At 33.9% G+C, this 14875-nt stretch overlaps 1 protein-coding gene and 1 long non-coding RNA gene across 2 annotated transcripts; both read left to right on the forward strand.

Moving 5' to 3' along the window:
* The first annotated feature begins 11411 nt into the window (after positions 1–11411).
* On the forward strand, positions 11412–14388 carry LOC132051923 (uncharacterized). Its single transcript, XM_059443196.1, has 2 exons — positions 11412–11528; positions 11948–14388. The coding sequence occupies exon 2, from the start codon at positions 11971–11973 to the stop codon at positions 13579–13581; it is 1611 nt and encodes a 536-aa protein (XP_059299179.1). The 5' UTR covers positions 11412–11528; positions 11948–11970; the 3' UTR covers positions 13582–14388.
* On the forward strand, positions 11521–14388 carry LOC132051924 (uncharacterized). Its single transcript, XR_009413916.1, has 2 exons — positions 11521–11847; positions 13815–14388. It is a non-coding gene; the product is annotated as an uncharacterized LOC132051924 (long non-coding RNA).
* Positions 14389–14875: the final 487 nt, after the last annotated feature.

Raw genomic sequence — 14875 nt, forward strand, 5'->3', positions numbered from 1 at the left:
TAACGGAGAATATTTTTAGCCCTTTTTCCAAAGTAGAGAGATATTTTTTACCCTTTTCCCTATATATCATTTAGACTGATAGCATTGCCATGGTAAGTCGAAGTGATGACATGATGTAGCTCTGGCCAAAGACGAATTTAGGCAATAAATTTATGAATGTTTATAGTAATTTTAATATCAATAATAATTAGGTTCATGTTGAAATATTATCAGAAATTTAATAAACTTTTTAATATTAGGTAAGAGTATTAAGTTCACGTGAATCAGTAACTTATAAACTAGGTTAGTCTAACTCAAGCTTATATCCATTTTTGGTCAAGCTTCTAAGAAGCTAAAAGTTTTTTTGTTTTTTTTAATTTTTAAAAAGAACTTTATTTATTTTAGAAAGGTGAGGTATTTAATCAAGCTTATAGAAAAAATATACTAGTGCTTTGAATGGTAGCCAAAAATATCTTTTAGAAGTTGATATAATAGCGTCTCTCGAAAAATATTTTTGAAACTTTAACCCAGCATTAAATGCTGCTCTAATATTGATAAATATATTTTTGAAATTTATTAGCCAAACATAAACAATTACTTTCCAAAAAAAAAAAAAATCTAAAAAGAGTAGTACTTAAACTAAATAGATTTAAAAGCTTGACCAAATAAATTGTTAACTTTGTGGAAAAGCAGCTTGAAAACCTATGGCTTACTAACGAAGCTGGAAGGAGTTGCTAACTGCCCTTGTAAACTGAACTAAATTTCCTAAGGAAACCGATTCTTTTTCACGACGTACTAAAACGAGAAAAAGGGGATCATTCGTAGGGATGGAATAAAAATATTAGTGCATTTCTCAACAAGTCATTATATGATTCGTTTTTTCTATTGAACCTGGTTATAGGATCTCTAGTTCCCAGGTTGCATTTCCTCATATACGACTCATGAATTTATGGGCTTCAATCCCATCCTCCTCGATGTGCTCCAGACCCTTTCTCTTGCCAAGACCTTGGTTAATGGATCTGCAAGATTTGACATAATCAACGTTAATGGTACCACTTGTCAAATATGATCCCACAGTACTGTGTTTTCTCCTTATAGGTCTGGATTTACCATTGTAATAACGGTTTCGAACTCTACCAATTGTGGCATAGCTATCGCAATGAATTAAAATAGGAGGAATTGGTTTTCAAAATAAGGTATTTGAAATAATAAATCTCTTAACCAATTCGCTTCTTCACTAGTAGAAAAATTAAAAAATGATTAGTTCGGCCCTCCGTGGTAGAGTTAGCAATAATAGTTTGCTTTTTGATTTCCAACAAATAGCACCACCTCCCAAAGTAAATATATAGCCGATGGTTTTGAGATAAAGTGTTCCCCGATGACTGAAAAAGCCTTCAAATGTGACGATTTCTTTTTATAAAACAAGCCATAAGTTTTTGTACCAACTAAATATTTCATAACTCTCATTATGGCATGCCAATGTTCATTACACGCTTTCTTGAAAACTGCTAAGTACCCAACGCATACGCAATATCGAGTAAGTGCAATCGGTCACATATCTCAAACTTCCAATTAAGCTAGCATATTCCTTTTGATTTATCACATCATTTTCACTTTGAACGAAAACAAGTGAACACTTGAATCAAAGGAGTTACAACATGTTTTCAATCAAGAAAGTTATATTTTTTTCAAAATTTTCTCAACATAATGTAGTGGTCAGAAAATTCCATCACATGTTTTAGTAATTTTTATTCCAAGAAATAAAGTTTATCTCACCCAGATTTTTCATATCAAAATGGCTTCTTAGAATACTTTTAGTTTCACCAATAACATTCATGTTAGAGCCAAAGATCAATAAATCATCAACATAGAGGCAAACAATAACATGTGAATTATTCCAAGACTTATAATAGATGCATTTATCACACTCGTTTGTTTTAAGACCATTTTCAATCATGCAGGAATGAAATTTCTCATGCTATTGCTTTGGCGCCTATTTCAAGCCATATAGGAATTTAGTAAGTTTACACACTCTTGACCAGCTTCACTTTGCTTTCTTGGCCTGCTTCAACAAAACCTTCGGGTTGTTCCATATAAACTTCTTCATTTAGGTCCCCATTTAAAAAAAAAAAAAACAGTTTTTGCATCTATTTGATGAATATGCAAATCAAAAATTGCAGCTATAGCAATTAAAAGTCTTATGGATGTAATTCTAGTTACCAGAGAAAAGGTATAAAAAACGGTAGGCCTTCTAGTTGTTTAAAACCTTTAGCAACTAGTCTAGCCTTGTATTTATCAATAGAACGATCCGATTTTAACATTTTTCTCAGGACCCATTTACACCCAATTGTTTTACAACCCGGTGGTAAATCAACTAACTTCCAAGTTTTATTAGAAATTAGTGATTCCATTTCATCATTTACAATCTCTTTCCAAAAAATAGCATCAAGTGAAGATAAAGCTTCTTGTAAAGTGAGAGGATCATCTCCAACATTAGAAACATAAAAATCAGGACCAAAATCTTTTTCTACTCTAGCTCTTTTACTTCTTCTTAACTCAAAATCGTCATTTTTTTATTTTTCAAAACATAAGTAGAAGAACTAGGTAGCGACAAAATGTCACGCCTAAAACCCACCCTAGACGTGACCAGCATCCGATGTCATGAACAACATCGGAAGAACCTTATTACATATGGAAAAAGTTTGATACCTTCAAATCAGCAATTATCTAATAAGTAAGAGACACACCCTTAGCAAATATCCAAGATAAGGTCATGCTCATTAAAACAAAACAGCAGAAATCTAAATCCATACTTAAATAATACGTGGCAACATGCCCCAGCAATCATGGAAAAACATCCATAACACTACCCATAGTTCAACAACCATCTAAGGAGCCTCTACTTAATAAAGAGTGTCTAAAGTCTCGGGACGCAGCCCAACAATCTAAGTAAATGAAATAATGTAGAGAGGTGCCCCACGAACAAACATGTGGGCTCACCGAAAGATCTCGAGAAGTAGCAAGTTCTCCTAAGTCGTCAGCGCATCACGAACGTGCTCTTCAATGTTACCTAACATACTATCAAAAACAACAATGGTATGCATGAGTACTGGGTACTACCTACACCCCGTATCGTACAATAAAGGTTAGACTCGTATAGTTAAAGTTTCAGTGCAAATTTGAAGGTTTGAAGGTTTGAAGGTTTGAACGTTTTACGAAAATGGCTGAGGGGCCTACTTCGGGAAACCATAACCCCTTAATTAGTTGAGAATTTTGAAATGATTCCTTAATGAAAGTTGTAGTACGTGGAAGTATCGTTCCATGCATATAAGGATCAGGCCAATCGGAGATTAGAGCAAGGAGATATGATCGTCGCAAGGTGGCTAGTAGTAAGGTGCTTAAGATTCGATAGAATCGAAAAAGTTCTGACAGAGTACGTATTTCGACTGATTTAGTGAAAATCCATTGAGAATTGGAGAAAACTCAAAACATGAAAGTTGTAGCTCATTGAAATACCTTTCCATCCGTTTAAGGCCCAGGTAAAACAGAGTTCTGTACAAAACGTTATGGCCGATTTACTTAGGTCGTGTAAAATGAAAATCCCCATTCTTGTAGGATTAGGTTTTAAAGCCCAAGCATTTATGATAACCTATAAATACAATCCTAAAACGTTTTATGTAAGTATTTTCGACCAGAGCTGCCACCAAACACCTAATGTGAGTTCTTATTCAAATCCCTATGTCAATTATATTAAATTAACGCTAGATTAACACCGAATAATTATTTAGAATCGCTAGATTTTGGGGAAAAAATCCATTCAAGGTCGAATTTGGAATGAAGCTTTAGGATTTCTTCAAAAAGGTAAGCCCCTCAATCATTAATGGATTATATGGAGTTATTATTATGTTTTAGACATTTAATGGTTGGTACAATCATGAAATAGGATTGATTTAGATACACTCCATCAAACGCAAAATCCTAGTAATTTTGTTGTAGATTTCCCTCCGACTAGCCAGCTTACTTTGGCGTTCCCGCTAATTTAACCGTTGGATCGAGCCCAAATTTTAACTGAGTGATAACAACATATAGGTATTAAATGTGAATGGTGCAGATCAGATTTGGATGTCCGGAGAAGTGTGGTTTGAGCTATGAACAGTAGCTACGAAAATCTGATCAGAGTTTTCGATGAAAACTCTGTGCAGATCAGAGTTTTCGATGAAAACTCTGCTCAGGGTTTCAAGTTCTAAGCTTTGGGTTCCTTCTTCAAAAGTACATACCTTTTCTTCAAGTTTTGGAGCGTTATAGGTATGTGAGGCTAACTATCTACGTTAGGGAACGTTTATGATTCTCCCTACGCCTCATTCTACATGTTTATCAGTAATTTGACTCAGAATACAGTTTAGCCCTAGTTTCTTGAATAGTTGTAGAACTGCTATCTTTTAGGGTTATAGTTTCATAATTCGTTCATGGTGATCATTTTGAATATCATGAACTCAGTACGTAATCATTATAGACTTGTGTATTGACATCACATGAGTCTCAGTCAGTGTATAATCAGTTATTTGCTTAAGTTCCATAATCAAAATAGTTATCATACTATCAGCTATAGCCAATCTCAGTCTTCTAAATTGTTTAATGTTGAACACATGTATCTGTATTTTTGGGCCCCGAGCCAGCTTATGCATACGTATTGCTTGGGCACCGAGGCCACAGTTTTGTGCACATTTATTTGGGCCCTAGGCCACAGTTTATATTTACTGTTAACGGGTGATTCTTCATTCAGAACAGAGAGTACTTCAGATCCTTGCCTTCCTGTTTAGATCAGTTTCAGTTGCTTTACATACCATTACAATTCAAATGTGCTGATGTCCCTTTTTATTGCTTAGGGTCTGCATCTCGCGATGCAGGTAACGACATACAGGTTGACGATCCAGCTAGCTAGGATTGCTCGTATCAGCTGTTTGGTGAGCCCCAATTCCTCCGGGGCGTTATCCAGCTTTCAGTCTTTCCAGTTTTAGACAGTTATCTTTTCAGTATTCGTAGAGGCTTCATACACTGTCTAGTCAGTCATATATTAGCAGACCTCGATGTGTTAGCCTTGTTGGCATTGATTTCAGATGTTTTAGACTTAAACAGTATTTTCGCATTTAATATATTTCAGCCACACTTTTTAGTAGATAAGCATGTGTTAGTTTTATTTTCACAATTTAGTATGTTTTGATATCACATGTTGATTCAGCTAGCCTATGGGTTCGCTCGATCACATGCAATTAGGCACTAAGTGTCGTGTTACGCTTAGGCCATGGTTCGGGGCGTGACATACTCAGTGAATGTCACAGGGACAATAAATAATATAGCAAAATAATATAATTAAGTACTGGGTACTCAGTGAGTGTCTCGGGGACAATAAATAATATAACAAATTGATTCATGCATTAATGGGTCGTTGCTTCTTTCTACATGTGAGATCTTATCATAAATAGATGTCATTTTCCATGAAACACTAACAATATTCTAAAATTTCATATTTCAGAATCTCAAATATATAAAAGAAGGCCAATCTCCGATCTGTCGGTAAAGAATTTTAGATGCCCTGGCTACTTTTTTTTCGTGTCCTTTGTTGCCTTTCTACATCTCATAAAGACTGTAAACACTTATTTCATATTCTAGTATTATTCCTGATTGAAAATGGACATATATTCAAAGAATGGTGCATGAAGACGAAAAGAATGGCCCATAGGCACGAGTGGCAAGCCATGTGTTGGCGAAAATATAATTACAATTGAAAAATAAAATGATGAAATAAAAGTATCTTCGAGTCGAGGGCGAATATACTTTTCTCTTTAAAAGATTGAACCACTTGACCCAAATAGTAACCTTCCTGACTTATCCCCTTCAAGATACAACAGCCCTACCACGTCGTAAAACTCAACAAACTTTGGACAAGATGTTGAGTCCAAAGCTCCACCAAAGAGCACCTTCGTTCAACTAAATAAAACCCTCTATTATTTTCCTCACTTTTTCAAAAACTCTCCAATGTATTTTTCTACACCCATAAGGTACGGATGACAAACAGTTTATAGTTGAAAAATTCATCCTTGAATAGAATTGGATGAAAAGAGTGGATTAGTGGGATAATAAAGTGAGAAAATAATAAGAGAATTATGGCTTAGTGGTTACAAGAGTTGCATGGCTAAAGAGGATGAATGTGGGTGAGTAATGAGTTAGTGGTGTCATAAACTCTAAGAGAAATGTTATGGCCACTTTTACGCCACTAACGTGAAAGGTCAATGGAAGAAAATGAGACACTTTAATATATCAATAAAATAATATTAAAATGCTCAAAAATCTATCAATCCCCCACCATTTTAATATTAATATAAGAGAGTATACTAGCTGATGTTGGACTATTATGTATAATGAAGGTGTGCTCTACATTAAACCTCTACTTAGTAAAATAATAATATTTACTCCAGAGCCGCAGTGGTCTTAGACTTGAACTATGATTGCTTAAGGGAAATAAAGAATTACTGCTTACACATAATAATCAAGGTGTTGACATGAGATTTCATAGCCAGCACATTACGGCCTTGTGGTATCCCGATTTCATGAGTGCTTTTGAGAACGAGCCCAATTCTCGTAAGAAGCGGCCTACTTCCACACTCACAAAGGTGAAATCTGTCAAGGGTGCTTCTGTAACTTTAGCACCCCACTCATACGAGCTACAGAATTTCATTAAGAGTTTATAGACTCAACCTCCACAAATCATTACAGAATAATGAAATCACACCATAGGGAGGGAATAAAAATGTTATTGTATTTCTCAACAAGTCATTATATGATCCGTTTTTCCCACTGAACCAAGTTATAGGATCTCTAGTCCCCAGGTTGGGTTTCCTCATATACGACTCATGAATTTTTGGGCTTCAATCCCATCCTCCTCGATGTGCTCAGGACCACTTTCTCTTGCAGAGACCTTGGTTAATGGATCTGCAAGATTTGACATAATCGCGTTAATGGTACCACTTGTCAAATATGATCCCACGATCATGTGTTTTTCTCCTTATAGGTCACGGATTTACCGTTGTAATAACGGTTTTGAACTCTACCAATTGCGATCTTGCTATCACAATGAATTAAAATAGGAGGAATTGGTATTTCAAAATAAGGTATTTGAAATAATAAATCTCTTAACCAATTCGCTTCTTCGCCTAGTCAAGCTAAAGCAATTAGTTCAGCCTCCATGGTAGAGTTAGCAATAATAGTTTGCTTTTTTGATTTCCAACAAATAGCACCACCTCCCGAAGTAAATATATAGCCAGTGCTCGCCAGATAAAGTGGTCCAATCTGCATCGGAAAAGCCTTCAAGTACAGCAGGATTTCTTTTTATAAAACAAGCCATAAGTTTTTGTACCAACTAAATATTTCATAACTCTCGTTATGGCATGCCAATGCTCATTACCTGGCTTTCTTGAAAACACCTTTAAGTACTTCAACTGCATACGCAATATCGGTGAGTGCAATCGATACGTATCTCAAACTTCTCCAATTAAGCTCGCATATTCCTTTTGATTTATCACATCATTTTCACTTTGAACAGGAAACAAGTGAACACTTGAATCAAAAGGAGTTACAACATGCTTGCAATCAAGAAAGTTATATTTTTCAAAAAAATTTGACATAATGTGACTGGTCAAGGAAAATTCCATCACATGTTTTAGTAATTTTTATTCCAAGAATAAATCTTTCATATCAAAATGCTTCTAAGAATACTTTTAGTTTCACCAATAACACCCATGTTAGAGCCAAAGATCAATAAATCATCAGCATAGAGGCAAACAATAACATGTGAATTATTCCAAGACTTATAATAAATGCACTTATCACACTCGCTTGTTTTAAAACCATTTTCAATCATGCAGGAATCAAATTTCTCATGCCATTGCTTTGGTGCCCGTTTCAAGCCATATAGAGATTTAGTAAGTTTACACACTTTGGTTTCTTAGCCTGCTTCAACAAAACCTTCGAGTTGTTCCATATTAGGTCCCCATTTAAAATAGCAATTTTTACATCCATTTGATGAATATGCAAATCAAAAATTGCAGCTATAGCAATTAAAAGTCTTATGGATGTGATTATAGTTGCCAGAGAAAAGGTATCAAAAAAAATCTAGGCCTTCTAGTTGTTTAAAACCTTTAGCAACTAGTCTAGCCTTGTATTTATCAACAGAACATCCGGTTTTAACTTTTTTTCTTAGGACCCATTTACACCCAATTGTTTTACAACCCGGTGGTAAATCAACTAACTTTTAAGTTTTATTAGAAATTAGTGATTCCATTTCATCATTTACAGTCTCTTTCCAAAAAATAGCATCCTGTGAAGATAAAGCTTCTTGTAAAGTGAGAGGGTCATTTCCAACATTAAAAACATAAAAATTAGGACCAAAATCTTTTTCTATTCTAGCTCTTTTACTTCTTCTTAACTCAAAATCTTCATTTTCTTTATTTTTCAAAACAGAAGTAGAAGAACTAGGTAGTGACAAAATATTTTCGTTAGTCCTATGACCCCCACTACTTTTAAAATCAAATGGAAAATTATTTTCATGAAAAATAGCATCATTTGATTCTATTATTATATTATCTTCAAGATTAAAAAATCTATAGGCTGTACTATTTTGATGCATAACCAAGAAAAACACAAGTAGTGACTCTTTTACCCAACTTAGAAATTTTGGGATCCATTAATCTCACATAGGCTAAACAACCACAAACTCTTAGATATCCCAAATTCTGGTTCTGACCTTTCCACAACTCAAATGGTGTTAATTTCGTCTTTTTATGAGGCACACGATTCAACACATAACAAGCAGTCAAAATAGCTTTACCCCAAAAATTTAGTGGTGCCCTAGACTCAGTAAGCATGGCAATGGTCAACTCAACCAAAGTTCTATTTTTTCTTTCCGCTACACCATTAGATGCAGGAAAATAAGGTGGAGTAGTTTCATGAATTATTGCCAATGATCTAACAAAAGAATTAAACTCATTAGACTCATATTCACGGCCTCTATCACTTCTAATTCTTTTTTTTTTTTCTTTCAAACTGATTTTCAACTTCATGGAGATAAATTTTAAAATTTTCAAAAGCATCACTTTTATTTTTCATCAAGAAAACATATGTATACTTAGAAAAATCATCAATAAAAGTGATAAAATATCTATTTCCTCCACGAGTTAAAATTCCTCCAAGTTCACAAATATTAGTATAAATTAACTCTAACAATTCAATTTTTCTTTCGACTTAAAAATGAGGCCTTTCTGTGATTTTGGCTTTACTTCAAATGCATTTTACTTTATCAATGTACTTGAATTATTATTTATTAATAGCTTTATAAGTCATTAGGTTAATCTGTGTAACGGTTCTAAAATAAGGCTCTAAATTGTAGCTATTTAAAAGTTTGTTGTGTTCTTTAGATAATTGTAGATGATGAAAATATGAATCTTTTGCTATTACATGTGAATAAAAAAATACATTGTTAAAATCTCAAACAAGTTCAAGATAAGCATAAGTGAGTTTGAAGCAAATAATTCAATTAATATTGAGAGTTAAAATGTTAACAAAGTAAAAAGAAGTTTTCTTTTTATAAATCGAAACGAAAATTTACATAATTATTTATATAGTGAGTCCATTTCTCGTGCCATTTACAATAACGTTTTCCTTTTCCTTCTTCTTTTTTAGGTATTTTACGTCCAGACAGACATATTAAATTTGTTGCGTCTGGGGAGGGGGTAAAGTGTACGCACACCTTACTTCTACCTTGGAAGATAGAGGTTGTTTCTGAAAGACCCTCGACCCAAGAGAAAGTTTGACAAAAAGGTTAGATAAAGACAAACAAATCAAAGCAGTATGAAAATGAACATAACGAGAGCGAAAAGGCCATGGAAAAGCATACTTGAAAAAAAAAAAGAAAAAAAAAAGGCAAGAACCTTGAATTTATTTTTAAAATTTCTTTTATTATATTGACAAAGAAGAGGAAAAAGGAGAAGAGGTTAAAACCGTCCTGAATTTGGTGATTGTACGAGGTTATATATTATATATTTTGAACGAAGTACAATTCTCATATGATTATCTCTTTTTTTCTAACTTATTTTTCCGGAACTGAATTTTGTAGGGATAATTTTATTTGTCGTCTTTGAAACATCTATGATGTATTACAAATATAAAAAATATAAATTATTGGATAGTACCATATATTGTTGAAAACAAAAATAGTAATTCAATCAAGATTGATTGTTTTTAGAGTCTCCTGTTTGATTAATTAAAATTTATTTTTTCATAAAGTATATATAATGAATATAGGTTATTTCTTGAATTTCGGTTGAAACTAAGATTAAAAATTGCACTTAAGTACCATAAATTCTTGAACCATTAAATAATGAGTGAATATTAATAAACATCAAAAGAAATCTATTTTATTTGTAAATAAAATCACATGCTCATGGATTCATAAAAATATGAAAATATTTTCCAATCCATGATCTTCGCCAAGTTGTTAACTATCATACTTTATAATGTTAGTTTATAGGATATCGAATCAGTTGTGTCCCTTTGGGGTTTGCTAATATTCCTACTTTATTTTCTTTCTCATAAGTAAATTTTCTTTAAAAATTATCAAATTATATAACAAAGAAACTTTAATAATTATAAAAACTTATCAATAAGATATTGCCAACTTGCAATTATATTAAATTAGTTATGCGGTAAAAACTATGATGTGTATTATACTTATTTAATAAAAAATATTAATTTAATATATTGAGTTTGAGTCTGGGCTTAGCACGGCCTCTTGTAACTAGTAGGTAAAAGAACTCAGCATTCACCCCAAAACCTAAGATTGCAGGTGTATTGACATTGTGTGTTTTTCTAAGGAGTAACAAATAACGGAGCAAGTAGGGATAAATTAGAGGTGCGGTCAGGGGCGGATCTATTAAGGGTCGGGGGGTGTCACGCCACCCGCAAGCCTCGCCCGAAACCCTGTGTATATATATGTATATATACATAAGCTATGTACAAATATTTAAAGTGGCACCCCACTACAAACTAACCCGCTGGTGCCAGTGACCAGAGGCTTTGATGCCTTCTCTCTGGTCGCGGGATCGAGTCCCAGCGGCTGCATGCTGCACTTTAAATTTTTTTTATTTTACCCTTGTTGCTCAACAATGAGCAGTAGCAACGTGACTGGGCAGAGCAGTGGATACAAAACAATTCCCAATTTCCCATTAATTTTATATTCTCTTTTCTCATTTCTATAATTGTTGTTGACTTAATTTAATTTATTAATCTTTGACTTTTTTATTTCTTAAAGTTAAAAATAGAAGTTTCCCTCTCTTCCTTCTCATTAAAAAAAAAAAAAAAAAAAAAAAAAAAAACTCTCTCTTCTCAATTCTCATCAAAGAAACAAACCCTCTCTTTCAATTCTCATCAACTAAACAAACCCTCTTCATTGCTCCAAAGCCAAAATCCCATTCGGCTGCTTCCTCCATTGACCCATTGTAAGGATCTTTTCGTCTTTCTTTCTTGATTTCTTTTGAGTTTTTTTTTTTCTTACAAAAATGCTTTTTTGTGTTAAAATTGTAATCTTGCTAGTGAGTTTTGTACATTTATGTCTAAAAGTTGTCATTTTGCTTGTGGTTTTTGTACATTTATTTATAAAAGTTGTAATCTTGATTGTGGGTTTTGTACATTTATGTATAAAAGTTGTAATTTTTCTTGTGGGTATGTACTATTTTATAGAAAAGTTGTAATCTTGCTTGTGCTTTTTGTAGAGTTATGTATAAAAGTGTAATTTTGCTTGTGCGTATGTACATTTTTGTAAAGAATTTGGCATATTGCTTTGTGTGTTTTTTGTTGGTACTTAAATTTGTGGTGCTTTACTTCAAATTGTGAGTTGAATTGAACTTTCATTTTGTAGGGAAGTGCTTTGATTCTTTGAAGATGGATAAATTTCTCACAAAATTTAATTGTTCTCAACCGAGTTCTAGTATGGATGCCAATCGTTCTCAACTTATAGATGTGCTCGATTTAGGATCGCTTGAAGCTGATCCAGGAGAAAGGATACCCATTGCTGAATATAACCCTCGAATTCGGGATGAAGTGAGGAGACATTATATTCAAACAGGACCTTGTCAACCTTTACTGAAAAAATTTCCTACAACTCAAATAGGAAATAGAGGTCGTCAATTTGTTTCAAGTTGGTACAAAGGTCCACATTCTAATTGGTTGGAGTATAGCATGAAGAAAGATGCCGCATATTGCCTATGTTGTTATTTGTTCAAAAATGAATTTGTACATGGAATTGCGGGTGAGTTTTATACGAAAAATGGTTTTAGGAGTTGGAATAGGGCTCTTGAAAGGTTCCGTTTGCATGTTGGTGAGGTTAATAGTGTCCATGATAAATGTTTCAAGAAGATGCTAGATTTGTCAAATCATCATCAATCAATTCAAGTTGTTCTTGAAAAGCATTCCGAGAAGGAAAAAAGTGATTATCGAATGCGTTTGGAAGCCTCAATTGATGTGGCAAGACTTCTTTTGCACCATGGGTTGCCTTTTCGAGGTCATGATGAAAGTGAATCTTCAACAAATCAAGGCTTCTTTCTAGGATTTTTGCGATGGCACGGGGATAAACATCCGGATGTGGGAAAAGTGATATTAGAAAATGCTCCACAAAATGATACTTTGACTTGTCCTATGATCCAAAAAGATATTGTCCACGCTTGTGCAAAAGAAACGGTGAAAGCTATAATTGGAGACTTGAATGGAGATTACTTTGGTATATTAGTGGATGAGTCCAAAGATATCTCACACAAAGAACAAATGGCTCTTGTGTTGCGGTATGTTGATAAGAATGGTGAGGTGGTAGAACGATTTATCGGTCTAGTCCATGTTAGTGATACATCGGCATGCTCGTTAAAGAAAGAAATCTACTCTTTGCTTTCCAATCACTCACTAAGTCCATCCAAAATACGTGGACAAGGTTATGATGGAGCTAGTAATATGAGAGGAGAGATAAATGGTCTCAAAACTTTGATTATGAAAGATAGTCCATCGGCATATTACATTCATTGTTTTGCTCATCAATTGCAATTAACACTTGTAGCTATTGCTAAAAAACATGGGGATGTTGAAGACTTCTTTGATCATGTTACTAATGTGTTGAATGTTATTAGAGGATCTTTTAAGCATAGAGATTTGATTCGTCATCATCAAGCTGAAAAGCTGGAGCAGTTACTTGAATCAGGTGAAGTTCATACTGGACGAGGACTAAATCAAATGTGTGGACTTCAAAGACCAGGTGATACTCGTTGGGGATCACATTTCAAAACATTAGATAACTTTATTATTATTTTCTCAACTATTGTTCATGTGCTTGAAGTGATTAAACATGAAGGTTCCACCTCAAGTGATAGAAATCAAGAAAAATATCTTTTGACTGAGATTAAAACATTCAAATTTGTTTTTATGCTTCACTTGATGTTGAAAGTGTTGGCAATGTCAAATGAGTTGAGCAAAATTTTACAAAAAAAAAAAAAAACAAGATATTATTAATGCCGTGGAGTTTCTTAACATTGCAAAAGAAAGATTGCAAGATATGAGGGAAACTGGATGGAGGCCTTTGTTGGATGATGTTTCCTCATTTTGTGATGCACAAGATATTTTGATTCCCAAGTTAGATGAGTCTTATTTTCCTGGAAAGTCAAAGCGTAAGTCTTCTGGTGTTTGTTATTCACACCACTTGCGTATTGAAATCTTTTGTATTGTGATTGATGTGCAACTTCAAGATCTTAATGATCGCTTTGATGTAGCGAGTAGTGATTTGCTTCTTGGGATGGGTAGCTTGAATCCTATCAATTCTTTTGCTAATTTTGATAAAGGTAGAATCATGACTTTAGCAAAGTGTTACCCAGATGAGTTTGATGAACTACAGATTCGAGATTTGAGTTACCAACTCGATACTTTCATATTTCATATGCGAAGTGGTAATCCCAAGTTCTCCAACTTGCAAGGAATTCGTGATTTGGCAAAAGCATTGGTTGAGGCAAATCTTGTGGATACTTATTCACTTGTTTATTTACTTGTGAAATTAACTCTGATCTTACCTGTTGCTACCGCAACTGTGGAGAGAGCATTCTCATCCATGAAGCGGATCAAAAATGAAGTGCAAAATAGAATTGGTGATCAATATTTGAATGATTGTTTAGTTTGTTACATAGAGCGTGATGTATTCACAAATGTAAGTAATGATGTCGTCATTGATCATTTTCAGAAGATGAAACCTCGTCGAGGACAATTGTAAATGAATGATGGATATTTATGATATTAGTAATATTATTGAAAGTTTTATGCTTTTCTCTTCTGTATATTGCTATAAATAAATGTTTCATCGGAAAAGACGAATAACCCGAATCAAAGCTCGAAAAGACGAATAATCCGACCCGAAGCCCAAATTGATTGAATGACGCATGACACCCGAAAACTTCAAATCCTGAATTCATCTCTGAGTCAGCTTACTCAAATTTTGCGAAGACAAATCTCTTAACTTCAATGTGATTTCATCTGTCTAATTATAATCTCTTGAGATATTATATATTTATATTAGAGTGCCATCAAATCAAATCAAATCAAATCAAATGATGAGGGAAATTACTTGGCTCTCATAATAGTAGATGATTCTTTACGGTTCTGCCATTCCGGACTAAAATGCCATTGCCCACCTGAAGTGGGTCCCAAAACCATGTCCTGCTTGGTCCATCTTATCTTTTGTGAATATCTCTCTCTATCTCATTTTCCTCCACCAGTTTAAACAAGGGAGAAAAGGGCGTATGGAGAAACTAGTCGCTTT

This window comes from Lycium ferocissimum, chromosome 4, assembly GCF_029784015.1.
Source record: "Lycium ferocissimum isolate CSIRO_LF1 chromosome 4, AGI_CSIRO_Lferr_CH_V1, whole genome shotgun sequence".
NCBI lineage: Eukaryota > Viridiplantae > Streptophyta > Magnoliopsida > Solanales > Solanaceae > Lycium > Lycium ferocissimum.